At 40.5% G+C, this 27,281-nt stretch overlaps 5 protein-coding genes across 11 annotated transcripts; 3 read left to right on the plus strand and 2 right to left on the minus strand.

The window, feature by feature from the left end:
- The first annotated feature begins 657 nt into the window (after positions 1-657).
- Cap-D2 (CAP-D2 condensin subunit) lies at positions 658-8,369 on the plus strand. Of its 3 annotated transcripts, none has more exons than XM_067350682.1 (21): positions 658-760; positions 825-1,026; positions 1,345-1,479; positions 1,588-1,766; positions 1,834-1,973; positions 2,032-2,113; positions 2,187-2,249; positions 2,332-2,565; positions 2,632-2,964; positions 3,032-3,221; positions 3,313-3,644; positions 3,713-4,102; positions 4,501-4,745; positions 4,816-4,936; positions 4,998-5,479; positions 5,568-5,825; positions 6,095-6,367; positions 6,439-6,581; positions 6,659-6,994; positions 7,072-7,206; positions 7,584-8,369. In XM_067350682.1, the coding sequence occupies exons 2-21, from the start codon at positions 912-914 to the stop codon at positions 7,730-7,732; spliced, it is 4,335 nt and encodes a 1,444-aa protein (XP_067206783.1). In that variant the 5' UTR covers positions 658-760; positions 825-911; the 3' UTR covers positions 7,733-8,369. The 3 variants fall into 3 exon arrangements, with proteins under 3 accessions (XP_067206783.1, XP_012231604.1, XP_067206782.1); XM_012376181.2 differs by lacking the exon at positions 658-760 and having other exon boundaries at positions 775-1,026; positions 7,584-7,740; positions 7,837-8,369; XM_067350681.1 differs by lacking the exon at positions 658-760 and having other exon boundaries at positions 775-1,026.
- On the minus strand, positions 7,802-12,126 carry Upf3 (UPF3 regulator of nonsense mediated mRNA decay). 2 transcript variants are annotated; one of them, XM_012376184.2, is made up of 8 exons: positions 12,108-12,126; positions 11,719-12,031; positions 10,767-11,181; positions 10,518-10,669; positions 10,052-10,366; positions 8,817-9,465; positions 8,433-8,650; positions 7,802-8,121 (listed from the first exon to the last, which is right to left on the minus strand). In XM_012376184.2, exons 2-8 carry the CDS (start codon positions 11,854-11,856, stop codon positions 7,903-7,905), a joined length of 2,106 nt encoding a protein of 701 aa, XP_012231607.1. In that variant the 5' UTR covers positions 11,857-12,031; positions 12,108-12,126; the 3' UTR covers positions 7,802-7,902. The 2 variants fall into 2 exon arrangements, with proteins under 2 accessions (XP_012231607.1, XP_067206802.1); XM_067350701.1 differs by lacking the exons at positions 10,052-10,366; positions 12,108-12,126 and having other exon boundaries at positions 11,719-12,068.
- A 92-nt stretch (positions 12,127-12,218) lies between these two features.
- Su(z)12 (Polycomb protein Su(z)12) lies at positions 12,219-19,640 on the plus strand. Its single transcript, XM_067350700.1, has 9 exons — positions 12,219-12,461; positions 13,832-13,878; positions 14,297-14,480; positions 14,600-14,691; positions 14,784-14,976; positions 15,030-15,395; positions 15,479-15,789; positions 16,190-16,443; positions 16,507-19,640. Exons 1-9 carry the CDS (start codon positions 12,362-12,364, stop codon positions 17,171-17,173), a joined length of 2,214 nt encoding a protein of 737 aa, XP_067206801.1. The 5' UTR covers positions 12,219-12,361; the 3' UTR covers positions 17,174-19,640.
- Positions 19,279-22,166, minus strand: LOC105677514 (methyltransferase-like protein 22). 4 transcript variants are annotated; one of them, XM_012376189.2, is made up of 7 exons: positions 22,024-22,166; positions 21,534-21,659; positions 20,602-20,668; positions 20,407-20,532; positions 20,162-20,347; positions 19,931-20,098; positions 19,279-19,867 (listed from the first exon to the last, which is right to left on the minus strand). In XM_012376189.2, exons 2-7 carry the CDS (start codon positions 21,633-21,635, stop codon positions 19,566-19,568), a joined length of 951 nt encoding a protein of 316 aa, XP_012231612.2. In that variant the 5' UTR covers positions 21,636-21,659; positions 22,024-22,166; the 3' UTR covers positions 19,279-19,565. The 4 variants fall into 4 exon arrangements, with proteins under 4 accessions (XP_012231612.2, XP_067206818.1, XP_012231615.2 ...); XM_067350717.1 differs by lacking the exon at positions 22,024-22,166 and adding an exon at positions 21,757-21,915; XM_012376192.2 differs by lacking the exons at positions 21,534-21,659; positions 22,024-22,166 and adding an exon at positions 20,865-21,517.
- Positions 22,167-22,258: 92 nt separating this feature from the next.
- On the plus strand, positions 22,259-26,996 carry Pdi (protein disulfide isomerase). The gene is made up of 8 exons (XM_012376186.2): positions 22,259-22,624; positions 23,887-24,218; positions 24,348-24,485; positions 24,617-24,847; positions 24,924-25,295; positions 25,381-25,509; positions 25,583-25,669; positions 25,997-26,996. The coding sequence occupies exons 1-8, from the start codon at positions 22,474-22,476 to the stop codon at positions 26,045-26,047; spliced, it is 1,491 nt and encodes a 496-aa protein (XP_012231609.1). The 5' UTR covers positions 22,259-22,473; the 3' UTR covers positions 26,048-26,996.
- Positions 26,997-27,281: the final 285 nt, after the last annotated feature.

A 27,281-nucleotide genomic window follows, 5' to 3' on the forward strand; every position in this document is an offset into this window, starting at 1 on the left:
TGATTGGTCTATTTTCTTATGCATTTGCGTATGGACCAATCAATTTTTTCATGTATATGTTTATGCAACTATGCAAGTTTGTCTGGATAATGGCCGGAGCACAGACTTTTGCATAAAGCATAACGCATAAGCATAAGGAAATTGATTGGTCCATTTTTTTATGCATTTGCTTATGCTTATATATAGACCAATCAATTTCCTTATGCTTATGCGTTATGCTTTATGTAAAAGTCTGTGCTCCGGCCTTAAGTCCTAATAGAGCGAGAACAACGGTTCCGTAACCATGGCGCAGCATATTTTTATCTCTCTTTCTAATGGGTACCTACCTCCAGAGCGCGCATGCGTGTAATTTATTTCAGCCAATAGAAAAACGTGTGAGAAGGAGAAAGATCCATACGTAGTGTTTATAACCGCAAAACTGAAAGATTTGTTCGTGCGCCTGCCGCGCATGCGCACAACGATCAAGGTACCAATTTTTATGTTCTTCTGTCTCTTTTTTTCGGGAGACGCTTCATTTACGGGAAAGATACGTTAGCAGTATAGGAGTATTACATATATGCCAGTATCGTATGTTGTACAGAGTTATGTTATGATAGGGTTCGGAACACGCTCGGTTTAGTTTAGTGGCTACCAACCTCTAGAAAATAAAATATGCCGAACTGATACGATTTAGAACACACCCTAAATTTTAACAGATTGGCAACAGTGAATTTGAAAGTTAGCGATTTTTAACTTATATCGTACCGTTCGTTGTGTACAGGTTAGTATTTTGATTCTCACAATCGTTTTCCAACGGCGGGAAATAAAGAGCTATTATTTTACAGATATATTGTGAAAATGATCGTCAATCGAGCGATTCGCAATAGTAGTTGAAGATTTTTGTTGACAGTTTTTACTGTAACTACATCAAAATGGTGAAGAATTTTGTGATTCCTTTGATGAAAGATGAGCTTCTTACGATTCATGCCGATCAGTACTTCGTCAAGGATGTTGTACCCCTACGAATGCTGACACAAGCTCTCGATGGTATGTATTGTTATTTATTACAATATAAGTCTATTGATATGAAATCTTTTGTTAGTCTTTTTATTAGATTATTGAAAAGTTTGCACTTTTTTTCATAAACCTTATATTGCAAAAATAAATATACAGTAGTATGAAATTAATATAATTTTTGTTTTCTTTGACAATTTCTATTTATTGTTTTAGTAGTTGGTTTATGTCTAATTTAAGAAATTCTTGGATTTTGAATTAAGACTTGAAATGATTCAATATGATTCAATAAATTGTTAGTCGTGATAATTGACTACTGAGTAATCTATAAATGTGTAATTTGTGTTGCAGTTACAAAATCAGCGTTAGATAAAAACGGTGTGGATTTTGTTCTGGACCATTTTGATACATTTTTCTCTATCATTGCTCATGGCAATAAAGTAGAAATAGAAGTCGTCCAGCGTGCTTACAATAGGATTTATAAGGGTAATATTTTGTAGAAAATCTTTATTCTATATAGAAACATAATGTTTTATGAATTACATAATTGCTTGATTAAACTAGTCATAAGTTTATATAAATGTGACTTTTTAGCGGTGCAAATACTCGTGGATGACCTAGAAAAGATATTTGATTATGACAAAGAAATTACAGATGAGGAGGAGAGAGAAAAGTACTTGTGCCTTAATAATATGCTGGCATATTTACTTTCGTATCTTGTCTGTCATATTAACGAACATTTTGCAAAAAATGTGTATGAGACTGTTGGGAAGGTATAAAAAATCAGAGTTATCTGTATTGAGTTTTTAATTTATGTAGTTGAAAGTCGATTATTTTTAGTATAAGAAAAATACAAAGTCAAATGGTGAGGAGGAATGGGAAGACTCTAGACAGAAGGCTTTGGAACTTCTGTATCGATGGCTGCAGTTACCGTTGTACAAAATCTGGAAGCCACCGATCGTCGACAATTCATTTGTTATGTAAGTTACGCAGTAAGTCAATTTTAAAACACTATTGTACAATTGTATGTGCTTGTAGGACTTTGGCGAATATATGTTATAAGATACTGGAACAGAGTAAAGAGGCTAAACAAAAACAAACCAGGCAAACCATATTTGAGGTACTGTCACTTGAATTCGCATAGATGCAAATTCTACTCTATATCGATACTAAATGCCACATTCTGTTCACAGGTTTTGGGCACCTTGATCAAAAAGTACAATCACGGGCTAACCAGCGTTGTGAGAATTATTCAGGTATGTGCAATAACGTATGCAAACAACAAATTATTTACAAGTTTTATCATTTTATTTTAAAAATATCTTTGTAATGTTGCAGTTAGTGAAATTGTATGACGCGTTAGCGATACCCATAGCAGTTGGCGTGGTGCACATGACCACGGAATGCAGCTGCAACGGTCTGTTAAGGGAGATGATGAACGAGATCGGGCATAACGACATTGGCGAAACGCATAGCCGTAACATATCCATATTTCTCGAGAATATCGCGATCTCGCAACCTGATCTCATTATTCCTATTCTCGACGATATCACGGAGTACCTGTCAAACGACGTAAGTTCTTGTTGCAATTTTCTTGCTTGTTAAAACTTTTAAATTGCTAATAGCACTTTTATCTAGTTTTATACCATGAGAAACTGCGTGATCGGAGTCATGGGTGCGGTGGTGCAGAAAGCGTTGAACGGCGAGGATCTCACGAGTGAACAGAAGGAGAAACGCGACGAATGCCTGAATCTTTTGGAGGAGCACATTTTAGATTGCAACGCTTATGTGAGATCAAAGGTGCTTCAGACTTGGCAACGCTTGTGCTGTGAGGGTGCTGTACCGATAGCGAGACACGCGAAGCTTTTGGCCGCCACTACGTTGCGTTTGGAAGACAAGAGCGCGAATGTGCGAAAACAAGCTCTTCAGTTGCTGCGCGCTTTGTTGCAGAGCAATCCCTTCGCTGGCAAGGTATGCGCGTTTCGTCAACTAAACTTCTCTCCACGGACTAAATTGACTATATATTTTTTGATTGTAGTTGAATTGCGATGAACTTTCCAAGACGTTGAAGGAGGAGAAAGCAAAGCTGCAAGAGCTGCAGAGTCAACTCGCGAGTAACAGTGGACGAGGTCACGCGCAGAGATTCGAGCTTTGGACCGCTTTAGAGTCGGATATAAAGGCGGCGATAAAGAAGATTATTAAAAATGACGAAGCGGAAGATGAAGATGGTTTGTATTAGTATTTTTTATTAGTGCGTTTTGTCATTTCGCATGAAATACTAATTTCAAGATCCGTTGCGCATAATTTTTGCTTTTACAGATACAGATACAGAAGACGAAGAGAACATTGATCCGAATCACATGTTCGAACACATAAGACAACTGTTGTTGAATCGAAAGGTCACCGCGGCGGTGAAGTACCTATGGACAACCTGTACGAAGTTGAAAGAAAATCCTGAGATGGAAAATCTGTCCGCTATCGCGAAGGAGGAATGCCTATTCACTTTTTTGCTCAAAATCTTCATAGAGTCGGAGGATGATTCGCTGGAGAATGAAAACGGAGATGCGGTGAACAACGCGGACAAATTAAACCAAGTCAATAAGATGAAGGAGGACATTAACAAGCGAAAGCGCATCATAAATTATTTAAACGTACGCGATATAAGAAATGAGTGCGACGATCACCTTGAAGTTTTTATTATTACACGGTCTCTTTGCAGAATTGTCTAGAGTTCGCGACCAAGTTGGAAGATACGATACCGATGGCGAAGAGACTGCTATTTTCTACATGTGCCAGCGACGCCGTGGAATCGTGCACTTTCCTGGGAATCGCTTTCCAGTTTGGAGTGACCGGAGCGGCCGACTGTATGCGCGAGACACTGTTTCAAGCCTTTCATCGCGATCAGTCTGTGCGTAACAACCTAGCCGCGGTATACAAGGAGATTTACCTTACCTCCGACGACAAGAAATCGACTCGTCAAATAGCTGTCACTCGCGCAAACCATCTGATCAACTTGATGAAAAAGCTACAGCCCGGACAGAGCCCGGCTTTGACACAGCTGATCGTAACGTGGTATAAGAACGAGGAGCTGAACAGCGAATTACTGCAGGTGATTCAATACAAATTTTGTTTAACGACAAACTGAGAGTATTCTGAGTTTTAGAGTGACGTATGGTTTTATAAAATAAAAAAAAATTTTACAGGAAAATTACTATGAGAATGAAAGCGCAGATGTAAAAAAATTTTATGATCTATCAATATAAAGTAGGGATACCGATACATTGATTATAAAATTTTTGCGGCCCAACATTCATGCTTTTGTTTTTATTTTTTTTCTATTCTATTTATTTCTATTATTAACTTTTTCTATTTATTAAATTTATTATTAAGTTTTATTCCAAGATTTTTTCTGAGAACTAAAAATATTTCGTGCGATAATTTGAGATTAGGATAGAAGTTTGTAAAATCAGTTTCTTTTTTATAGTCTAACTTTGATAAATGTTTCAGGTATTATGGGAAAAGTTCTGCTTGAAATATTCGGGCACGTCACCGATCGACAGCAGAACGGCGTTGATGATATTAACAATGATAGCTCAAGCGGAGCCCGACATAGTAACTGACAATCTGAATATATTAGTGACGATAGGATTAGGCCCGCGCGCGAAGGACGATCTTCTTTTAGCGCGGGACACCTGCAGAATGTTGTTGAAGATCAAACAAAATAGCAGGGACGTCGAAAAAGCGCCTCTGAGGTAAGCGATCGTCGGAAATAGTGAATCTGAATATTTAAGTTCCTTGGACGATATTTTTTTTTTTTTTTAGGTATCCTAACGATCACGACATATTTCGAGAAATTTTGATATTGTTAATAGACACTTTTACCAGCGTCGGAGAGAAAACTTACATTTCATTCGCGACTGACGCGATCAACGTCATATATCACGTGAGTAAATCAAATACATGTTTGGAGAATATCGCACTAACAGAGAATTTTACAATTTTAGTTGGCGAATCAATCTGATCAGTTGATAAAGAAATTATTGCTGGACATTACGGAGAAGGGCCAGTTCACGAACAGAGAAGCGAGTCAAGAACCGATTGTGTCGTGCACCGCGCTCTCGAAACTGCTCTATGTAGTCGGACACGTCGCCATCAGGCAGATGATTCACTTGGACGTGTCCATTTACAAGGAACTGAAACGTAGAAACGCGGTGCGCGAGATGCGAGGTAAACGCAAGAAACGTACGTCGAAGAACGTGGCCTCGACGAGTCACCGAGATATTAGAGGCAGAGCGAACAGGTCTTTTACGTCAAACAAATCTTTGTCGCGGAAGGATAGCTCGATGATTTCTACGACTTCGGAAGATAATGGAGATAATGGAGAGGAGGCTTTGGAGGGTGCGATGGACGACGCCGAAGCGGAATTTGTGAACGGCGCCCTCGAAAACGAGATTGTTACCGGTGACGGCTTGCTCGCGAAATTTATGTATGTTTTCCGATTAATAGCTATCGTGAGGAGTAGTTCTGCAGAATTATCCCAATAGAGGCACGTAATGCATATGTGGTTATTGCAGTCCGCTGGTGTTGGATGTCTGCCAATATCCCGACAAGTATAACAACGACGAGAACGTGCAAGCGGCTGGTTCGCTGGCGCTCAGCAAGATGATGACGGTGAGCTCCGAGTTCTGCGAGCAGTCCCTGCAACTCTTGGTCACGATACTGGAACGGTCGCCGTATTCCGGAATCAGATCGAACATGCTAATCGGATTGAGCGATCTCGCCACTAGATTCCCCAATCAGGTGGAACCTTGGTCGAAGCACATTTATGGCAGGTAAGATGGCTTTCAACATTTAACAGTAATTGATGTATTATTTTAAAAAACGCATTTTACTTAAAAGAAGATTATATTTTACAGTAAGAAAGTAAAATTTATAGTATCAAAAAAATTATATTTTATAGTCTAAACATACTCGAAGAATTTATTAGTTATTTTCAAGTTTTTTTTCAAAATATTTGTGTACTTTTCTTTTTATTTTTTTATCCGCCGGTTGAAAACTTAAAAAGCAGAACTAATGGAATTATTAATATTAATATTTCTAGACTTCGAGACAATGACATAAACGTGCGTAGAACGTGCGTGCGTATGTTGTCGAATTTGATAATGAGGGAGATGATACGCGTGAAGGGACAGGTTTCGGAACTGGCCCTTTGCATCATTGACGAGGACGAGCAGATTCGACAGGAGACGAAGGAATTCTTTAATCATCTCAGCCAGAAAGGCAACACTCTATATAACATAATGCCTGACATATTATCGCGCTTAGCGGATCCTGAGTTGAATCTCAACGAGAAACAGTTCCAGGAAACCATCAGGTAATCGGATCAGCAGATCGTGCCTCAACAAAAGTTTGTGAACACTTCGTAAACGTTATTGTAATTCGCAGGTACATTCTCGGTCTAATGCAGAAAGAGAGACAGATAGATACCATAATCGACAAAATTTGCGCTAGATTCAAATTGGCCGCCACGGAAAGGCAGTGGCGTGATCTCTCCTACTGTCTTTCGCTACTGCAATTCAGCGGAAAGAGTAAGTCAAATGATTTGTATTTAATAATTTGTCTTTTATTTATTATAAACGATTAACTCTGTTCTACTCTCTTCAAGGTATACGACGTCTCATCGAAAGTTTGCCGCTATTGAAAGAGAAAATTCATCACAAGCCGGTGTTAACGGTATTGCAAAATATCATCGAGCAGACGAAGAAAAAGGCGGACGCGAAGGCCGCTTGCGCGGAATTGGAGGAGAAAATACAAGAGCTTCTAGAGACCGAGACAGAAAATAGTGAGGTAACAGATCAGATTCTGATGCCACCACCGAACACCGTGCCGCAAACCAGAAAAAATGTCTATCAGAGCAGACGCAAGAACAAGAATTATGAGGATAATGATTCTTCCGACGATTCCGAGGAAGATGCAAACAATACGCCCGTTAAAAAGAAATGTAAGAGTGAACTCGATGTGGTCAGTATTTTACAGATTACGTATAAATGTAAATGTGCATTTCATATTGTTTTCCAGTAAGATATAGTGTCGAGAAAGCAAGAAGTAAAAGGATCTCTCGTTCAAGATCAATCGCAAAGTATACTGATGATGATAGTGATGATGACAACAACGATGACAGTGCATTAGTTACTCCGGTGTCTGTGAAGCACGGTATGTTTTTTCTTTAATCTGAAAATCGTAGTTGAGCGATTAGCGAGACAGCTCTTTAAGTCTTTAAGAGTTAAAGATCGTTTTTCCGATTTCATATTATTTGCTTCATTACTATATAAAATTTTCAAACGCATTCTAGAGATAACGGGAGAATAACGTGTAATAAAAAAATAAAATAAATCGTAAAGAATAAAAAATTAAATCAACGATTCTCGAAACTATGGCATGGCAGCTTCGCAGTCCATCCAATTTTCTATTTTTCAGAGCTACGTAATTTTCTTATAGACAATTTTTCTGGAAATTAACTATATGCTATATCACATCAATTAAAAGTCAAGGAATAACGAGCAACACGAATTTACTTTGCTTTTTTTTAGGCAAAAGAGAGCGCCAATTTACGGAGAAGAAAAAAGTAACGCTTAGCAGTGGCAGTGACAGCAATGCATCGCCGATAACGAAAAAAAATAAGATCAATAAATCGCCGCAGATAACTCCGAAAAGGACTTCAACTCGATTGCGTAAATAATATTTTGGGTACGTAACAAAAAAAAAAAAAAAAAAACAAAAAAAAAACAAAAAAAAACCCCCGTAGATATGACGTTGTAGAATTAAAAAAATTTATTTCCTTAGAATCGTAAGTTCACATAAATTGTCGGTGGAATATGTACTCGCGTGATGAGAGTGTACAAAAGTTCGTTATGCTACATCGCGGGAGACGCTGCGTTTGAACGTCATCGAGCGCACTTCCGTCGCTCCGGGTTTCCCGGGTTTGCCAGGCGCGGAAGAAGTGCCAGCATTCGGCGTAGGGCTCTGTGAAAGAGACGCTCGTTCGTCGTTGTTGGATTTTTCGCGTTCCAGTCGTTGCTTGCTGAATTTACCCATGCCAGGTCTGTAAATCTCCATTGCCGGGCGATCCTGCAATGATGAAACAGTTTGTGTGGATGCAAAGATTTAGATTTAGTATTAGATTTTATTTTATTTTATTTTATTTTTTTTTTTTTTTATCAATTATTAGTATTAATTAATTAAAATTAATATAGTACGAAGCAGTTACAAAGATGAGTAAGATTTATCAAAAGATAATTAGACGTATAGGAGATATTTTATACTTGAGAAAGAAATCTTGATATGTATTTATTAAAATGACACTAGTTTTTTATGGACGTCTGTTTTGTCTGTGAAACACGTCATCCGAACGTCGCAGCGTATCTAAGTAAAGAACTCACCTTATTTCGTATCCTGCGTTCCATTCGCGGATCCTTCTTGTCTTTCTCTTTTTCTTCAATCTCGTTCTTTTGTAAATTGCTCGGGCCTCCTCCGTCCAACGATTTATGACGGCGCAAGCAGCTCCCGTCACCTGCGCCGCCTTCACCGCTGCTTTCAAGCGAGCTACGTCTCTTCACAACTTTTGATTTCTCCTCGCATTCGTCGTCCTCATTTGCACCTGCATTAATATATGCATTGTTATTTGGAAGGAGAATTATTTTTATATTATTTATCGCTCTCTATAAAATATTTTCAGAATCCATCTAACGTAATCAAGATTGATTCATTATATTTCGTATCCTTTTTTTTTTAAATCAAATAAGAGACGAATATATATTTCTCACCTGCACTGAGTGAAATGATTCCCTCTTCCGCGTTATCCCCGCAGTCTTGTGTCGCTGTCACTCTATCCTCGGCAGTATTGCGTTGCGTGCATTCGTTGTCTTTGGCGTGTTTCGAGTCGTCATCGTTATGTACAGATTCCTTGCCGCCGTCTTCCCTCTCCTGCGCGGTATCCTGCTCCTCCTTCACCTTCTTCGGACTCGTATCGTCCCCGTTCACGTCAGCGATCTGTTTCTTCGTTTCCGCCAGTTTCTTCTTCTCCTGCCTCATTTTTTCATAACTTTTCCCGCGTCTCTCTTCCATCTTTCTGTCTCGCGATTCCCTGAACTCTTCCTTCGCCTCGTATCTCCTGTCGTCCTTAAAATCATTCCTTCTCTCCTCTCTCATGCTGTCTCTTTCGTCGCGCCTTCCGTAAGGCTTCTTTTCGTCGTACCGTCGCTGCTTGATATCTCTATCTTTATTTCTGTCGTCAACTCGCTCTCTGTATCCTTTAATGATGGGTTTAGTTTCTCGATCGCGCGACAGTTTCTCTCTGATTTTGTCGTCTCTTTTGTTTCTATTCTTCAGCTCCTTTAATGGCATCTTGTCTCTCTCGTCTTTGTTTTCTTTGTCATCTCTCGACTCCTTATCCAGATCCGGATTCCTTAGAACCTGTAAAAAAAACGAGAAAATCAGTGAAATGCATTCTCTCAACATTTCAACGCATCTGCTTTTATTATCGTACACCTATTTTATCTTTTTTTTTTATGTCTTTATTCTTTATTATTTGCTTGCAAGTTAATCAAACGACGAAATAAAGAATACAATAAATCTTTTTTAAAAACATATTGTCTTCGAAAATTTGATACAGACAATATTAAAATAATTACAAAGCGACAACAAGTGTTATACATATAGAATTGCATAAAGTTTTACGAAAATTGTGGATATAAAATTAATCGCGATAAATCGCTCCTTTATCGTCGACGCCAAACGTCAACATCGATTTTTCCGCGTGTCTCATGGCGCAGCAGCAAACCAATTCGCAAAGTTAAATCTTCATCCCGTTCTTTTACACGTCATTTTGGGATGACATACGATTCTTTCTGTGCAAGTATCGTTTCCGCAACTTTCTCGCACGTGAAAGTCAGGGAGGAAATCGCGGCTACTGGTGCAAATATAAAGGATCATTTTATTATTAAACTCTAATATCGAATTTGAAGAGAGAAGATTAGTCTTTAGGAGAACTTTTCCTTACATGATCGCCTTTGTGGAAACAGAGATAAGTTTTGCAGCTGACTTGTTTGCCGCCATTTAAATATTGTTTCTTGACATCGAACATATTTCTAATCGGTTTTGCCTTTTTGATGTGCTCGTAAAACCTCTGATGAGTTTTACATATTTTCTCTTGCGCTCGCTCACATATAAATCTATTGAAGAGAATCTCCTTTCTGCATTTACGTGCACTAGCGTTTTCGACAAAGCATTGAAAGAACGTATCTTCGAATTTGACATTTGCCGGGCGAGATATGACAAAGTTGGACGATAGATTACCTTCAACGCTATTTACGTGCTGCAGACGAAAATATTCGGTGTCAGCAAATACAGTAAAGAATGAAGCGTGTAACTGTTTTTGGCCCGAGTTCGATGTGGAATTTACGAGCAAAAAAGTTATTACTCCGTACTGTATTTGTTGTCATTCGATCTACTGACAATTGCTCTACCTTAGAAACGATGGGATCGTCTTTCGTTCTTCGTCTTTCTATGTCTCTCCTCCGCCGTTCCTCGCGCTTCTCATCCTTAAGACGTTGTTTCTCCTGCTTGCGAATTTTCAAATATTCAAGCAGCGGAGTTGTCATGATTTTCTTCACTGTATCTGTACGATATGATTGTAACAACTTTAAAAATGACTTGACCCCACATGCATATCACGTCTCTGGACTTGTACAAGAAATACAGTGGGAAATACTCACTGTCTGGTGGCTGGTAGGAGTATTCGGTTTTCGATTGAGCTACACTAGGATCAATCTCCTGATTTTTTAAGCTCTCTAAGAAACTTATGTAATAGGAATCACTCTCGATAGTGCCGCATTTGAGATCCTTCTTTTTGCCTGCTCGTTTCTTTGGTAATCTTTGGAAGGGCGCAAACTCCACCACGGCGGGGTATTCCATCCCTTTGGAATCTACGAAGACATAATTGTCAAACTTCTCCCGAAACATGAAGATATCTTGTTGCTCCACGAAATTAATGTAAGCGCGCGAATATGCAAATTGGCCGAGAGACATGTCGGCCTTCACAAAGTACAAATAATCGTGATCCGGCAGGGGGGAGACTTGTTCTAAAAATTGATCTTGAGTCATCGAAGGAGGGAGTCTTCTGATCACCACCTAAGAAGAAAGAAAAAAATATATATTCTTATGCAAATACATGTATTGTAATTTGCCAAAAGTGTCAGTTTGAATAAAATTTTGAAGATATAGAAAATTAACTCCAATTAGAAATAATATTCTTTACGTTTCTATTTATCTTTTAAAAATAACATTTTATCCTAAATATTAAATTTGTTTCTTCATGCATTTTGTTCAAACCACAGTGCTCTGAAATCTCATTTGCATAACTCTCTGGTGCTCAATCATTAAACTTTTATTTAAAATTTACTTATAAATTAATAACAATCAATAGTCTCTTAACTCTGAGACTAATTTTGGATTAGACTTTTCAAGAATAATTGAGCATATCTTTGTTTTGGACTTGTTTTATATGTTTATGTTTTATTCGAATTGATAAGATCCGGCCGGCGGTGTTACTTAAGTGGGCATTTAACATAACCTATACGATCTTTCATAAAAAAACCGGTGCGAAAGACGATAAAAGCTTTAGAGAAAAGAAATTTGTATCTGTTATGAAAATTAGTCGAGATATACCTTTGTCATGGGACGACATTTTTCCTTTTTGTTATCTTTGGTTTTTCCAACATCCAATGAATTGATCTGTACATCGTTTTGCACAGAACAGCTGTCGTTTTGTACAGAATTCTCAGATTGTTGAGTTTCCTCGATCATTTTGACTCACACAACATACGCGCAAAACGACTAGTCAAAATTCAAGAGACGTTTGTCGCCCAACAACTTGAGCGACTCAAAATAACAACGTAAAGCGTGTAATTTTGCGCTCAAGATGAAGAGAAAAGATTTCTCTGCGTTTACACAATTATTGCAGCCATCTTAACTCGGTCCACTGCAAAACGGGAGTAAGGAGGAGTCAGTTGTTTAGCAATTTCATGATAATACGAAGCGTGCGATCAATCGATTACCGTCCGAGAACGCGTTCACTGTGCTCCTATCAGTTTATACAGTCTGAGAGTTCACCCATCTTAGTATGTCGCATAGTTCATAAGGATGTGTTATATGACGCGCCGTAAGAGAACGCGTCAATCGCTGTGGGCCGCCGAGCGCCGCAGTTTTCGCGCGGGGCGGGTGTTGTCGTTTGTCGCAGACTTTCGCGCGACCGTGAAGTGGAGTTTCCGCGGGGGGAAGTTTGTGCCGTGCACGGAGGGACCGCGCGAAAATGCCGCCGAAGAAGCGGGAGAAGGATCTCGATGGACAGAAGGGGCCACGTATGGATCAGATTCAGGCTGATCACGAGCTGTTTCTGCAAGCCTTTGAAAGTAAGTGAAAAACACCTCGAGTCTTTTCTGCACGGCCCGTTTTATTGGATATCGCTTGTCGCGATAAGTGTTCCAACGTTCCGCAGCAACAATCTGCCCGATGACCCTATCAAGAAAGGCGCGCGATGCCCCCGTGAGCATCACCCGTTCGTTATCTCGCTCGCCACCGCCGCCGTGACCGAACCTAACCCCGTTCGTCGTGAACGACTCGGGCGCCCGCCGTGGCGCGCGTCGGTTCGCAATATTCCGCGCCCTCCGTCTCTTCCAAAACGCGCGAACACCTGTCATCCGTTCTCCCATCACGAGACGCTCGCGTTTAGTCGCGGATCAGATCATGCGGTATGATTTTCGATTTTAGTTGCGAGTATTTTTTTTTTCTGCAGAAATATTGCCTACCCGCTCTTTCTGGGAATGCTCGCAAAAAATGGGAGTAAAAAATGGGTACTTTCGAATGTAGCTCGTGAACTGGGAAAACCGAGGCTCCTTGACGCAAATTTAATATTTCCTTATAATTAGCAGTATTAGCAGAAAGATTTATTCTAATGTGTAAGAAAAAAAATTAATTCATTCGCCAATGTTGCACATCCGCGCCAAAATAAGTTGTGTAGCATATCTGATCCCATTCTTATATGCAGACGAACATACTTCAATTTTATTATTTTTTAAGTATTCCTCAGAAAGCTCTTTTTGCAATTATTAATTTTGTGAACATTAAAAAAAAAAATATGGGATCAGAGGAGTTTAACCTGCTGTCGTCGTAACAACAGGGTGGCAGGCGTCTCGAAAAATTCGAGTTAAACCCGTTCATCATCTCCCATTTGATACCTCGAAGGATCGTCTTCTCCTTCACTTTGCGTTGCCTTTAAATCCCAAGCCGTGTATTTTAAATTCGAGAAAGTATTCAACTTTGAAGCCATCTAGGGACTCAGTCTCGTACTAATATAGGAGGAAAAAAGAGGAAAATATCCGTTCTTTACAAGAGCAAATATGCAACAAGCTTAATTTTTGTAAAATCAATAAAATGGCCGCTGATTTTACATAATGATAAATATAATTTATTTTTATGATTATTTATACTCTTTATGTGTATGCAATAATTATATAACAAATACTTACTTGTTTTCCCTTTTTTTTAGTTACATTTTATCAAAGTTTGAACATATAATTGAATAGAGAATTTAAAAAAAAAATTTAAGCATAAACGATAAATTTAATTCATCTGAATACTGCTTCTGATGTAAAAATTATTGGAGAAAAATGATTAAGATATAATGAGAAAAATACATTTTATTTTAAATATTATTACTTCTGATGACGATATACATATATCTTAATACTTCTATTTTTAATTTTAATATTTTTTTTTGCAGAACCAACGCAGATTTACCGATTCCTCCGCACAAGAAATCTAATCTCAGTGAGTAACTAATTTCTTATTTCTATTCTTTATTTCCTTATAGTCTTAGCGTTGCCCTCAAAGTGTTATTTACGTTTTTTTTTTTCATTTTTATTATATACGAGTATATATAATTCGAAAACGCGTTTGGTGTAATAAAAGTTTTGAACAAAACAAGATACAAAAATAGATACTCAAAATGCTATGCGCATTCAAAATTTGTCAAGCATTTATCTCATCAGGTAAGTTGATATATGTTTCTTTGATTCCGTTATTTCAGTTATAGTTTATGCATGTTTCTCAAAATTTGTACAGTATGATAAGTATGACATTTTTTTAAGTGCAAAATATTGTATGTAAAAGTTGAAATTATTTAAGAATCACGAGTATTCTGCCCGACGATGACGAATGTATATTAAAACCTAATGTTTCTTTTTAGCCAATATTTCTGTACAGAAACCTAACGTATATGCGGCAACGTATGTCGAGAAGTCACAAATCGCGGCGAGGATTTAAGGTCGATATGATTCTGGATAAATTAATAGCGAAAAAGAAGCAAGAACAGAATCTCGGCATTCGTGGATACATGACTCTTACGTTTCTAGGATTTTATGACAAAAGAGGTACAATCTCAGTTACGCTGCCTTCTCTCTGTGCGCCTGAAAAAAAAAAAAAGTTGTACTGATAGTTTGCAAGATATTTTATGCAATGTGTGACATAAAGCTGTGATATGTGATTGTAGTCGAGGTATCGCAGGATCCCGTCAAAGTGGAAACGTTGTTGTTGAAAATTTGCCACAAGAAAAGGAAAGATGTGAGCTCGCCAATCATGCAGGTGGGTGTGATGTTAATTCAGTTCGAAGCACAGTCAGTGTGTGTAAAGGGCTGGAGTCGGGTTCGGATTAAAAGATACGGCGTTTCGTTCAGGTCTCGATCGGCACGAGTGAGGTCCCGATCAATCCCTCCGACAGTCAGCCTCCGCCGAAAGCGCCCACGGTTTCCATACCCAATGAATCATTCAGCTTGAACAATGGTCACATAGCGAAGACTTACATGCTTTTGCTCAGGGTTTACTGCGTGTCTAACAACGGCTGCCTTATAACTAACTGTGATTTAGAAGGTACGTGAGCATAATTGGTTCACAAAATGTGTCTAAAACCGCGTCTCTTACAGAACCAGCTCAAAAGCGTCGTAAATCATCGACGGGCTCGATAAAAATGAACGGCGAGGAGATGAAACAGTACGGCTCGGAGCTTACCGTGTACGACAAGCACAATCGGTGTTTGTTAACGGACGGCGAGTATGAGCTTGGCCTGCAAGAGCTGCAGAACAACATTCGGTTCAGCCCGAAGAAGCACAGTTCTTGGGAGACGGTGGTCGACATCAAGGACTGCGAGCCGTTCGAGATGTTCCGGCAAGGGCCGACGTTGAAGTTCCGGTTGAGCTGGACGACGGAACCGAGCGACGATCTCGTGGACAGACCGATGCCGATACCCCAGATACCGAACGGCGACAATAAAGAGAATAGATCGGCGAACGGTCAGTTCTCGTAGTTATCGCGCCGCAGTTAGTAACGCGCATACATATATCGCGGGCATAAACGTGTTGCGTTATCTTTTCAGCTGGTATTGAGCGTTCCTCTACTGTAAATCACAATAATAATAGCACGAACCATAACAATAACGCAACACTGCCAACGCCTAGTCCGCTGACCCCCTCGTCGAGAATGAGCGTCTCTAACGAGAAGGTGGACGCTAACGCAAACGGGACTCAGCAGATAGTCTATCAATTTTTGTACAACAATAACAGTCGGCAGCAGACGGAGGCCTGCGAAGACCTACACTGCCCCTGGTGCTCGCTGGACTGCGGCAAACTATACTCGCTTCTCAAGCACCTAAAGCTATGTCATCCGCGATTCACATTCACATACGTGGTAAGCGCGATTTACATTAACACGGTTTACGTAGTAAGTATAATAACATGTTTACGCAATATCGCATCAACGGAAAGTATTACAAAGTATTTTTAGATTTCTAAATATTTTTACCAATTTTTCACATATATTTTTTCGACGCTGCGTTCTGTCGGTATCCTTCCAAATACATGTCACGTGATATATTGTAGGATTGCAGACTCCGTGCTTTTTCGCGAAGCAGCGATGATACGAATAATGCTTCCGAAAGGTCGCGGCTTTGCAATACTTTTCATTGGTGCACCCAATGTGTGTGTGTGTGTGCGATAAGCACGCGTTTTGAGAGAAATAAACGGTCGACTCGATTGGACGTCGAGACAATTGTAATTGTCACTGTGCTACATGCGCTTTACTTTTTCAGCCAATTCCACAAGGTGCCCGAATAGACGTAGCAATAAACGAATGCTATGATGGTTCGTATGCAGGTAGTCCTCACGAATTAATTTCGCAACCATCTAGTGTACCTTTTTCAAGGACAGGGCCAACCAGACGCACGAGCGTGACGAATATCCTGGTGTGTCGTCCGAAGAGAACGAAACCGAGCCTATCGGAGTTTTTGGAGCTCGACGAGAACGAGTTCGAGAGTCAGAGGCCTTACATCACCGGCCATAATAGGTGGGTGATCGCGGAAAATGATTGTTCACATCTCGATTTCGCTAACAAGACACTTTCCTTCAGACTGTATCATCACACTGTTACCTGCCTGCCTATATACCCCAAAGAGATGGACGTCGATTCCGAGGGCGAGAACGACCCCAAGTGGCTGCAAACGAAAACGATGATGATGATCGACGACTTTACAGACGTGAACGAGGGCGAGAAGGAGCTGATGAAGATGTGGAACTTGCATGTGATGAAGCACGGATACGTGGGGGACTGCCAGATACCACTAGCTTGCCAAATGTTCTTAGAGTGTAAGGGGAAGGAGCTGCTTATGAAGAATCTGTACCGCAACTTCGTGTTGCACATGTGCAGTCTGTTCGACTTCGGTCTGATCAGTCCGGTGATACTATATCAGACCATCCAGAAGCTGCAGGAGATCATGAAGGAGGGCGGCGAAGACGGTGACGAGCGTAAAGTGTTGCAGAAGTCACACGAGGCCCAGGTGGAGCATTGGTGGATCTCGGGCGCGCAGGCGCATTCGGCGCAGCAGGACGCGTCCAAGGCCGGCAATGCGATCCACGGTGTGGCGGGAGGCGTCAAGATCAACTTCAGCAACGACGGCTCGACAAGCTCAACGACGAACGCCAGACGAAAGACGACGAACGCCGCCATGCCGCTGGGCTCGCCCAGCACGCAGAATATGAAGAGCGCGATGCATAGCAGTGTGCACAACGGTACGTAAGCGCGCGAGCCAGCATCGACGGCGCGCGCGCCGTCATCGTCGTCCTTTCGTCGAGCAGCGGACTTGCTCACGAAACAGTTCGATATGGAATTCCGGAATTTGTCGGTGAAGAATTCCATCGTTCTTCGACGCCGCAGCGCACCGCGAGGAAAGCAAAAAAACGGTGCGTTTGACGAGTGCAGAGAAGCGAACCCTCGAACGATTCAACATCGGGCCGGCGCAAAAGTACAAACTCTGTAGTGCAAGTGAGCGGAGAGAGTCACGCGACACGACCCTCCTCCGACGATTAAAGGTCGGATGGCAAGCTGGCGATAGTGCGAACACCACTGAAACACACCGAGCATTCGCCGGCGACAATTGGACGCGACGCCGGCGGCGAGCGATCATCACCACCGCCGCCAGTCAAAAAAACCAGTCAAAAAACGTCCCCGCCGAACGGAGGTAGCTCTCGGTCGCCGCTACTACTCGTCGGTTGTAGTAAAACTGATTTCGCGCGATTTCTAATGCGAATTGTACTTTCTTCTTCTTTTTTTTGTACAGTATTTGTTGCAAGTAAAAAAATATAAGTAAGATGCAATTGAAATTATTAAATAAAACGAATAATTATTATTCTGTTAAATCGAGTTTCGAGATTTAATTTAACGCTTGATAATTACGTAGATGAATTGGAAAATAGAGAATTAACGGGAGGATATCCGGCGAACGATTCTATCCTGATCGCCTCTGTATTGAATATTGAATTCCGATCGTGTGAATCCGTATTGAAACAATCAAGTAGATGCTTCCCGAGTAGGCATGCGATTTTCTCTTTTTTTTGTCTAGTCAGTTTACTATTTCATATTTTTTTTAAACCTTTTATAATTAATAGCATTCTCCATAGACTTTGGTATATCCACGACCACCCCATGAAACTTGTGCGACGCATCGCTATACGAGACGTAACGCAGAATCATTTATCACGCGCGAGTTACAAAGACGGAAAACAAAAAGGATCTCAGGATTAAAGAATTGACTCCGGAGAGGACCTGGCGCGAATGAAGTGTGAGAGAGAGAGAGAGAGAGAGAATTTTTAGTTATATGTTTCCGCATGCGAGATCAAACCGAGATCGCGAGATGTCTTTCTACACCCGATAGATTATTCTTTTATACGGCAAAGTGACGTACTTTATGGTGGATTAATTGTAGCCGGACATTACGGATTATTCATTGTCCCGAGTCAGATCGGTTGCGGGACGAAGGTGGGCGCTGAATGATGAAAAATGCGGTATAATCGTCTACAAGATTTCTGACATTGCACACACCCACACACACACATACAAACAAAAATCCACACACACACACACAAACACCCACACATATACACACAGCTCAGTCTAAATGAAAATCTGTGAGGCTGTAAATTATACTTTACATTTTCTACATCGAGAAAGAAAGAGAGAGAGAGAGAGATGAATCGGTAGAATAAAAGTGCCTTTTACCAAACCAAGCGCGGGTCTGAATTCGAGGATGACGATCTAGGAAATATCGAGCGTCGTTCGATACTCGCGGAATTATACTCGTCTTACACCAGTGTGCTCGATCGTCGTTTCCTTCCGTGTGCCGCAACTTGCGGCGGTTCAGACCTTCAAGTATATATATCATACTAGGAACTGTTATGAATTTTGCGTGTAACATATGCAACTTATACTGCCGTGGTCGTTCGAAGAAGAGCTTACATTCCCTTATACATACTCTATCTTCTTTATATTATAGATAGTCTAATGAAATTTTTTAATCCTAGATGCGCCGGACGGGCCACGCCGGGGCACTTAAGTTCGACGGAATTATCGTTCTCTTCGAGCGACTTTCAATTCACTGTCCAATATTATCTATGGTAGGTTGTAAATAGGAAAGTAAACGATGAAATAAACACGCGGACGTGAAAAATATACATTAACGTGGCTGTCATTTTCACCACGAGATCCGAAATGTATCTTCGCTTTTCCGTTCGTTCAATCCTTAGATTACCACTCCTCGATTTTGTGAAGCGGTATAACCCGCGGTGATAATCCAAGGATTTGAAAGGAAAAGGATTTTTAGATAATATTCTAGCTTTAAATATCCCGTTTAAATATAAATCACGCTAAATTTTTTTATTGTTTTACATATATATGTATCGCTGTAAGACGCTCAAGAAGCGATTTGTTTTTTAACAGACCGCCGTCATTTTTGACTAACTCAATAACAATGATGTTTCGTTACACAAATACAACATCTCTACGAAGATCCTAATTTGTTGATTCGGCAATTTTAAGCTGTCCCCGTAATATTTCGCCGTGAATATTCCATGTAATATATTATGTATTATTGTAGTGTGTTATTAGCGTACGTTATTAAGTATGTGAACTGTTCACTATGCATACGCAATAGACTTCATATTGTTTTGTATTTTCATTAAAACCAAATGTTTGACTCTATCATATCTGAAGTAGCGTGGAAAGTCTATGTTTATATAATCTACAGACCAATTTGTACTTCTATACTTTTCGATGCAGCGTAGAAATTCCTCGTACATCGGAGCGGTGGTGTCCAGATCGGCGATGGTGAAGACGTATCGCTTCTCCAGCGCGACGTAAACGATTTTCCTCTTTTTCGTACACAGAAGTTTCGACAATGTGCGGACGAATCCATCCGTGATTTTCTCATCGTAAATTACTATCAGTCAAAGAAAGAAATATCATCTTTTTATCTCTTTTACACTAGAATTATCAATCTTACCATCCGCAGCCAGTATGACGTTTGCGCCTTGTAATCTCTTCTCCAACTTTTTCGACCACTCCAAGTTCAAAAAGTTTACCTCCTCGACGTGATAACCGGACTTAATGTATGTGTGATTCCTCAGAAAATTCCGCTCAATTAGATTCAATATGCCACCCACGCTAATATCTGAAATATTGATGAATCAATAAGATTGAGATTTTCAACAGGAGCTCGGAACATTGCTCTTACCTGTACAAATGACTTCTTTAGCCAAGTAGCTTGCCACAATGCCGGTCAGCCCGACTCCGGAGCCCAATTCCAGAATTGTTTGGTCCTTGAATAAATCTGGATACGATAGAATATAGTCGGCCAGCAAGAGAGCACCTCTCCACACTTGCAAGCCGACTAAATTCAGCTCCGTGGATACGCTATGCTCTGTAAACACAATTTGAATGTGCGTTGCGTACACAACATGGCGTTGATTTATCTCGTACCTATGAGAATTATTCCTTCTCGGTCCCTTTCTATATCTAGATCCTCATCGCTATCGTAATTTAGTGCTTCGGTTTGCGAGTCGATCATGTAAGACGGGCACTTAAAAGCGAACTTGGTCACAGCATCTGGAATCAATTTCGCTCTACAATACATGCGTTCGTATGCTATTCGGAGACTGAAATATTGCAACTTACTGCCATCGTCAAGCTTCTCAGAAATGTCATCGTTTTCCGTATATATTTCCGACGTTATTTTATGCATCTTAACAGATAATAGAACATTAACGATTATTTATCTTTTTAAATTGTTTTTTAATATTACTGACTGAATGTTAACTTATCTAAGATTATTATTATACATCACAGTTTTTTAAAGAATATAATCGTTACAAATATCACAGATTTTTGAACAATGAGCAAAATTATACACAGTATGAAAAATCACAATTGCTGTATACTCATCGTGTTGCACTCGTAAAGCACAAATCCGCTTGCACAAAAGTATACATTAATAATCGGAAGCGTAACGAAACGGCTCGACTTGAACGCGTGAGATTAATGCGCGAAAATAAATCGGGAAGTGACATTGCGCCGTGACGCTTGTCGCACGATAATGAAGCGTGTCGCAACCGACCAATATTACAGCCTTGCAGCTGTATTTATTTCTGTCTTGGAATTGGTGTCTTAACAATTACATAATCTATAATCTTATGCCATCAAGTTGCCTCTATTATTGAATAATGATGAGTTTACAAATCAGACATTATGCTGTTAGAAATTTTCTGCTCATTGTGTAAAAACTTCCCAATTGCTTGTTGTAAAAGTGTTATTATTTAGAGACAAAAATGTGTAATGTGATCTTGGAAATAATGAGAAATATGTATAGAAATAAGAAGCAATGTGATATTGTGCGAGTATCCTTCATCGTCAAATCTGCAGTCTCTAAATACTGTGAAACCATGTCTTATATCCTTAATTTCTTCCACTTCTAGAGCTAATCATCTGCATTTTAGCATCCTTGCATTATATGAAAAACAAGAATACAGAAATACAAGATCTCAAGCATGCTAATATACATTAGTTATTAAATTATGCTTTAATCTGCTTAAGTAACTCGGTTGTTACACCTTGGATTGTGTTTTGGGCGAGCAAACATTGCGTCGTTTCCTCAAGGACAAGGTCTTGGTATTCTCCTTCCTCGCAGCATTTTTGTCAGCTGTGCTTGTCATTTTGCCATCCCTTCAACCGTGCAACTACACAAATGATAACAAATTAAAATAATAATTTTTTAATCTATCTAAATTTCAGTCTAAATTATTTCATTAATTCACGAGTTTCTGCAATATTTACAAGCCTTGTCGATTCTAAGTTTGTTAATTAATTTTTCTTCTACTTTCAGCTGCATTGTCAAATTGTCAATATTATTCAACTGTGCGGCGCCATTTTGACGCCGACGTTCTCAAGAACTATATAATCAATAGTCGAACTCAATCGATAAGATAGCGACGTTCCCTATCGATAGAGGGTATTCGAAATCGCAGACGGTAATTTGTCACTGAAACCGGTGAAATTAGAAATCACATTTGTAAAGAAACGATTTAACTTAAAGTCGCATACTTGTCCTCATTTGTGTTATCTTTCGATCCGCAGTGTTGATAGACATCGAAACAATCATCAAACCGGCGGTTATCTCTCGGCGCGGGGAAAAATCTTCGGTGTTGACGTGCCCGAGGATGAGACGGCATGGCCGATTGTGGTCGGCTCAGCCAATCAGCGACACCCACGATGAGGACGGTGCCACGCGTATGAAAGCGCGATTCCAACGCGAGACCGCAACTCGCCGACGCAGCGTCGCGTTCGCTCATTCATCGCGTGCGTTCCTCGTGTGGATGGTGTCTTCCTCGCCTTACCGTCCTCATCACTGTCGTCGTCGTCGTCAGCGAGTCAGGTCGTATTTTGACTCAACTAACCGAGAGAACCGAGTGGAGGAGACAGCGTTCCGTACGTCTCGTCGGGAATCCTAGAGTGAGAGAGAGAGTGAGAGGGATATATATATCCGAAAACAATATGAGATCAGTCGGCGTATTCTGTTTGGCGGCACTGTGCCTCGTCTCGACTTGTCACGGCAAGGTTGAGACCGACGAGGGTGTCCTGGTGGTTACGAAGGACAACTTCGACAGCGTCATCCAGGACAACGAATACGTGCTCCTCGAGTTCTGTGAGTACAACTTCATTTCGGATTGTGTATCTGTTGCTCCGGCGACGAGATGCGCTCTCCCATCTGTACTTTCTGCACACAAGACTCTCCGCATCCCGTGTTGCGATAAAGAGGAAATCCAGAGAAAAAGAGGATTATAATTTGCGAAAGAAGATAACGGAGCGTCTGTGATCGGAGGCAAGAAATCTGTTAGACTCGTCCTCCCTCGTCCATGCTTCGCGCCTCGTTGCCGGTCTCTTGTACGCGTCAGATAAGACCACGAATTCGCGTACACGTCATCACTCGGCATCTTCGAGGACAAAGATAATCAGCCAGCCGTCGTGTTATTTCTGGGAGAACGGCGACGATCCCTCGTGTTTCCACATCCGGCGATCGTTCTGCGATCTCGAACATGGTCTTTGTGGCAGCATTTTTTTGCCACTCTTCCTTCTTTCTTTTTTTCTTCTTCATCTTGATGATGTCCGAATAACGAAGGAATCTAATGTATACTCGATCATGAAAAGAAAACGCTTGGGAAATCTGTTCTGTAATTGTTTGAAGAAGAGCTCCTTCGAAGTTTCAATCTGTAAACATCCGCGAGATATTTCAATATCGCGGATGTCCTTCGGATTCCTTTTAAAGATCCGAATCGATCGCAGACTCGCAAACAGACCCCACTTAGATCCATGCTCCTTTTATATTTTTCCTTCTTCCTACGCGAGCCTGTACATCGCACATCATTTATCTCGCTCGAGTGCAGAAAGTGCAGCAGGAGAGCGCAACTGTAAAGATTAGACGATCTCCTTCTTCGGCGCCTTTTTTTTACCGTTACACCGTCTTGCAAATTGCCCGGCGCGATTATGATCGTCGCGTGGCGTCACGTAATGACGACTCGGTGATGACGACAATTGACTGCTGGCGGCTATTGACGCAGCATCCATAAATAATCAAAATCGATTCGATGTGTCTGGATTAAGGATCGAACTAATCGTACTTTCATCGGTTCACAAATTTGATATGCTAATTGTCGAATTGTAATCGCTAATTATCGATTTCCGGATTACCACAATTAACCATATGGCATTCGTATAATTCGTTAGTAATGAACAAAGTTTTGCAAAATCTTAACATACATAGTAGTACTATTTTCTAACCTTTTTTTTTTCTTTTCAATCTTATTTGATGTCGCAGAAAATATTATTGTCGACAAAATTTTTTTCTAATAACAATTATATATCAGTAATATCCTCAAACAGCAAAGTAGTATTATATTTTCATTACAGATGCTCCATGGTGCGGACATTGTAAGGCATTGGCACCTGAGTATGCTAAAGCAGCGAAGAAACTAGAGGAAGCCAAGTCGTCAATCAAACTAGGCAAAGTAGACGCTACTGTTGAAACTCAGCTCGCTGAGAAGCATGGAGTGAGAGGATATCCCACTCTCAAGTTCTACCGCAAAGGAAGTCCGATCGAGTACACTGGTGGTCGCCAGGTCGATGACATTGTCAACTGGCTGAACAAAAAGACTGGACCGGCTGCCAAAGACCTGCCGACAGTCGATGAAGCCAAGGAGTTTATCGAGGCGCACAATGTCGCCATTGTTGGATTCTTCAAGGTACGATTAAAGTTTTTTTTTTTTTAATTTTAATTGTTCACTGATTTTATCTACTTATGTTGATTTTGTTCCTACATCAAAAGCTTAATCTGTTCCTGTTTATTTAAATACGCATAATGTCTTTATCAGGATGTTGACAGTGAAGCTGCCAAGATATTCTTGGAAGTCGGCCACATCGTGGACGATCATGTATTTGGTATTACAAGCAGTGATGAAGTGCTTAAAGAATACGAAGTTGAAGACGGAAAGATTGTGTTATTCAAGAAGGTATGCACTTTTTCGTGTGCTATTAATATTTTGAAGCAGAAAAACAATTTTGAAATTTTTAATTTAATTTCTGTTTTTTTTTTTGGAATAGGAACGCAATGTAAAAATATTTTGATCTTTGTTTCTTACAGTTTGACGAAGGCAAGGCTGTCCACGATGGAGAAATTAGCGTCAAAGATGTGCAGAACTTTATCACTGTAAACGCGTTGCCTCTGGCTGTCGAATTCAACCAAGACACAGCACAGAAGATCTTCAGCGGAGACATCAAAAGCCACTTGTTAATTTTCTTGAGCAAAGACGCCGGTCACTACGAAAAGTATATCGATGGAATTCAAGAGCCGGCGAAGAAATACCGTGGCAAGGTACGTAATTTCACAGCAATGTTTCTATTGTTATTTCCGAAAAATCGATGTATAAGACTTGAAAATATCGGCGCAGGTGCTGTTCGTGACGATCGACTGCGACGAGTCCGATCACGAGCGCATCCTGGAGTTCTTCGGCCTGAAAAAGGATGAAGTGCCAGCTATGCGACTCATCATGCTCGAACACGACATGGCCAAGTACAAGCCCGATAATCCAGAGATCAGCGCAGAGAATATTATGGAATTCGTCACCGCCTTTGTGGAGGGCAAGCTGAAGCGGCACCTGCTCACGCAGGACTTGCCCGAGGATTGGGACAAGAGCCCGGTCAAGGTCCTCGTCGGCACGAATTTCCACGAAGTCGCCCACGACAAGGAGAAGGACGTTCTCGTTGAATTCTACGCACCTTGGTGCGGCCATTGCCAGCAGCTCGCGCCCATTTACGAGCAGGTGTGCATCTCTCTCATTGAAATTCATTTATAGCGACATCGGTAATCGATAATGCGGCTCCGCTAATCGAGCGCGTTGATTTCAGCTTGGCGAGAAGTACAAGGACAACGACAAGCTGGTCATCGCAAAGATGGACGCCACCGCTAACGAGCTGGAGGATGTGAGGGTCACTAGTTTCCCCACACTTACGCTTTACAAGAAAGAGACGAATCAGGTATGAATCAATCTGTTGTTACGATATTTACAATACAATTATAATAAGCTCATTTCGACATTTTGCGCTCCAGGCTGTGGAATATAATGGTGAAAGGACGCTCGACGGTCTCTCCAAGTTTATTGAAACTGGCGGAGAGTACGGCCAAGCTGCAGAAGAGGTATGTTATAAGATTATGTGTGCGTGCACACATTTATATCACATTTTTTTATTCGATTTTAAGTGTCCTGAATTACAAAGGAAAGACAGTGAATATATTTTATTTTTGACAAGCGAGGCAACAAGAATGTACAATATTTTTTGCTGCCTTTCCTATCATTGTTTCTTCTTAAAGAACCATATGTTATTCTTATTTCTGATTATAAAAAGAAAACAGTAAAACAAACCGCATGAATCATGTCTCTTAGAATTTTAACTTTTTTTTTTTTTTTTTTTGGAACTTGAGCATAACTTTTTCAAACTTGTTAAATCATTTGTTTCACTGCAGGCTCAGGAGGAGGACGAAGACGACGATGTGCCAAGGAAGGACGAGTTGTAAACGCACATAATCATTATTGTAAGGAGTAAAAACAACATTGACTCGCCTCTTGTATTTCCTGCATCCAGTCAATGAGCTCCATAATTTCCCGTTTCCCCGAGATTATTCATTTACTACGAAAGTGGTGCAGTCTCACACACACTTGTTACTTTACTAGAAGTTTAGGTTTACGTGAGTCTCGCAGTGTACAATTCATAGTTAAGACTTGAAGCTCGTGGTTTGGCACAGGGTTACCGTCACGTCCATCGATATCAACGCAAACGGTGACACTCCCGTGATGATACAGAGTCATCGTCTTGATAGCGAAAAGTAGAGTGTGCGAACATGGATTTTGAAAACTTGCCACGCACTCGAGCTGTCCAGTGTGGACGCAATGAAGATGCGGGTATCGGGAATATGCGAATACGTATCTTTCCTCGTGATTATGCTGCGCATATGTCGAACTTTTGTGATGACGTGACCTCCTGCCGTCTGAAAATTACGGGCGTTCGCTATAATTTCGCGCTTTTATCTTTTTACGTCGCGGAATGAGAGAGTGAATCATTAATCTAAGAACGTCTTGATCGTCACGAATCACTTTTTATTTTTATATAAAGGTTCTTATTTTTATCGATATCATTCATATCTGAAGCGGCTCGCCGCGCAGTTGCAGCGCGCGGGTGGAAGCGCGTCTTCGTGCAAGTCTACGAGGGCCAGTGGTTTATACATACATTTCCAATCTACAGCATTTGAAACTGTCACGCGACGGGTGATGGTTTAGATATTACACATACCTACATTTAAGATAGGCAGTCGTTTTTCGATGTTCTAGTTTTAATTGACTGAAATTCTAGGGAAACTAGCGATGAGGCACATTACTGCGGAAGGAAAAAGAAAAATTAAATTATATATATATACATCAATAAGTCTTTATTATATTATTCTTAATATATAAAGATATTATTCTATATTCTCTGGTTCACGTCTGTTTTATTTCACCATTACTGTGCTATATTATTTGTAGACTATGCGACATGCTGTACATAGAAATATATTTTTAACACATTTTTGCACGCATTCGCTGCGTGCTGAATTCAGCTGAATGCGTCGAATGTCGTAATGTATAAGCGAACGCGAGTGACGAGATAATAACACACCGGTAGTGCGTTCATTACATTTTACGGAAATGGGCACTTATGGCTATTTTATTGCCAATAATCGCGCGTACGATAATTAGCACTTTGAGTGGCACTCG

This window comes from Linepithema humile, chromosome 2, assembly GCF_040581485.1.
Source record: "Linepithema humile isolate Giens D197 chromosome 2, Lhum_UNIL_v1.0, whole genome shotgun sequence".
In the NCBI taxonomy this organism is placed as follows: domain Eukaryota; kingdom Metazoa; phylum Arthropoda; class Insecta; order Hymenoptera; family Formicidae; genus Linepithema; species Linepithema humile.